The following is a 1021-nucleotide window of genomic DNA, read 5'->3' as shown; positions in this document are numbered from 1 at the left end:
AATAACAGCAAGGCTACGAGAAAAGTACATAAACAAATATAATTAAAATATGCCTTATTTTGTATGAAACAGCCTTATCAGCAAAAGTAATAACTTAGAAAACAAACATACTTTAAAAAATAAAATAACCCTCAATTATTTGTGCAAATGTAAGTATGTTTGTTTCAGTACTTCTTTTGTCTTCCTTTATTTTAATAATTCCTCCCCGATTTATTTTGCAGAGGGAAGCCTCCTTTGCAGTGGATCAACTTTGACCCCTTAGAATTCTTGGAAGAGTTAAAGAAAATAAACTACCAAGTGGAGAGCTGGGAAGAAATGCTGAATAAAGCAGAGGTTGGTCATGGTTATATGGATCGACCTTGCCTGAATCCTGCTGATCCTGATTGCCCAATCACAGCTCCCAATAAAAATTCTACCAAAGTAAGTTTTCTTGTGCTTGTTTATATGTTTTATTGGGGAGGATTTTGATTTATGGTACAGGTTTGTCTGAAGTTATGCTACTGATCAATTTCTTCTTTATAACTTTTTCTAGCCTCTTGATGTAGCCCTTGTTTTGAGTGGTGGATGCTACGGACTGTCAAGAAAATACATGCATTGGCAGGAAGAGTTAATTATAGGTGGTACGGTCAAGAACAGTTCTGGTAAACTTGTCAGGTAAAGAAACAAATGGTTAAAGGAAATTTTAAAGTTTTTCCCCGTTAGAGTTTGTTATTGGGGCACATGTTTTTATCCTTCATATGTATTATGAATCCTTTTAGGAAGAAATGCGTGTCTCAAGAAAGCAGAACTTAAAACAGTGATTAGATGATTGTTTAATTGGCATCACTGCTTCCTGCGTCTAACCTCAGAATGATAATGTATGTTTCTCAGAAATAGTTTTTTTTTTTTCCTGGCAGCTTTGTTGTTTGGCATGTATGTATAAAACATTGAACAGTGTTTGAAACACCAAACAACTTTGAGCATTTTTTGAAATACTGTCAAAGGAAAAAGGGGGAAATACAGGTAAAGTACTCACTTATTT

The 1021-nt window shown here is 34.4% G+C and overlaps 1 protein-coding gene across 1 annotated transcript; it reads left to right on the top strand.

Annotated features, from left to right (window-relative positions):
* Positions 1-221: 221 nt before the first annotated feature.
* Positions 222-994, top strand: LOC104917052 (protein patched homolog 1-like; the record flags this gene model as incomplete). Its single annotated transcript, XM_010728121.3, has 3 exons — positions 222-420; positions 533-654; positions 897-994. Coding segments are annotated over 3 exons (355 nt in total), but the record flags the coding sequence as incomplete, so codon positions are not given.
* Positions 995-1021: the final 27 nt, after the last annotated feature.

Source organism: Meleagris gallopavo, unplaced genomic scaffold (assembly GCF_000146605.3).
Source record: "Meleagris gallopavo isolate NT-WF06-2002-E0010 breed Aviagen turkey brand Nicholas breeding stock unplaced genomic scaffold, Turkey_5.1 ChrUn_random_7180001954530, whole genome shotgun sequence".
Lineage (NCBI taxonomy): Eukaryota > Metazoa > Chordata > Aves > Galliformes > Phasianidae > Meleagris > Meleagris gallopavo.
The sequence above is the reverse complement of the archived record's forward strand: the minus strand, read 5'-3'. Positions and strand labels throughout refer to the sequence as shown.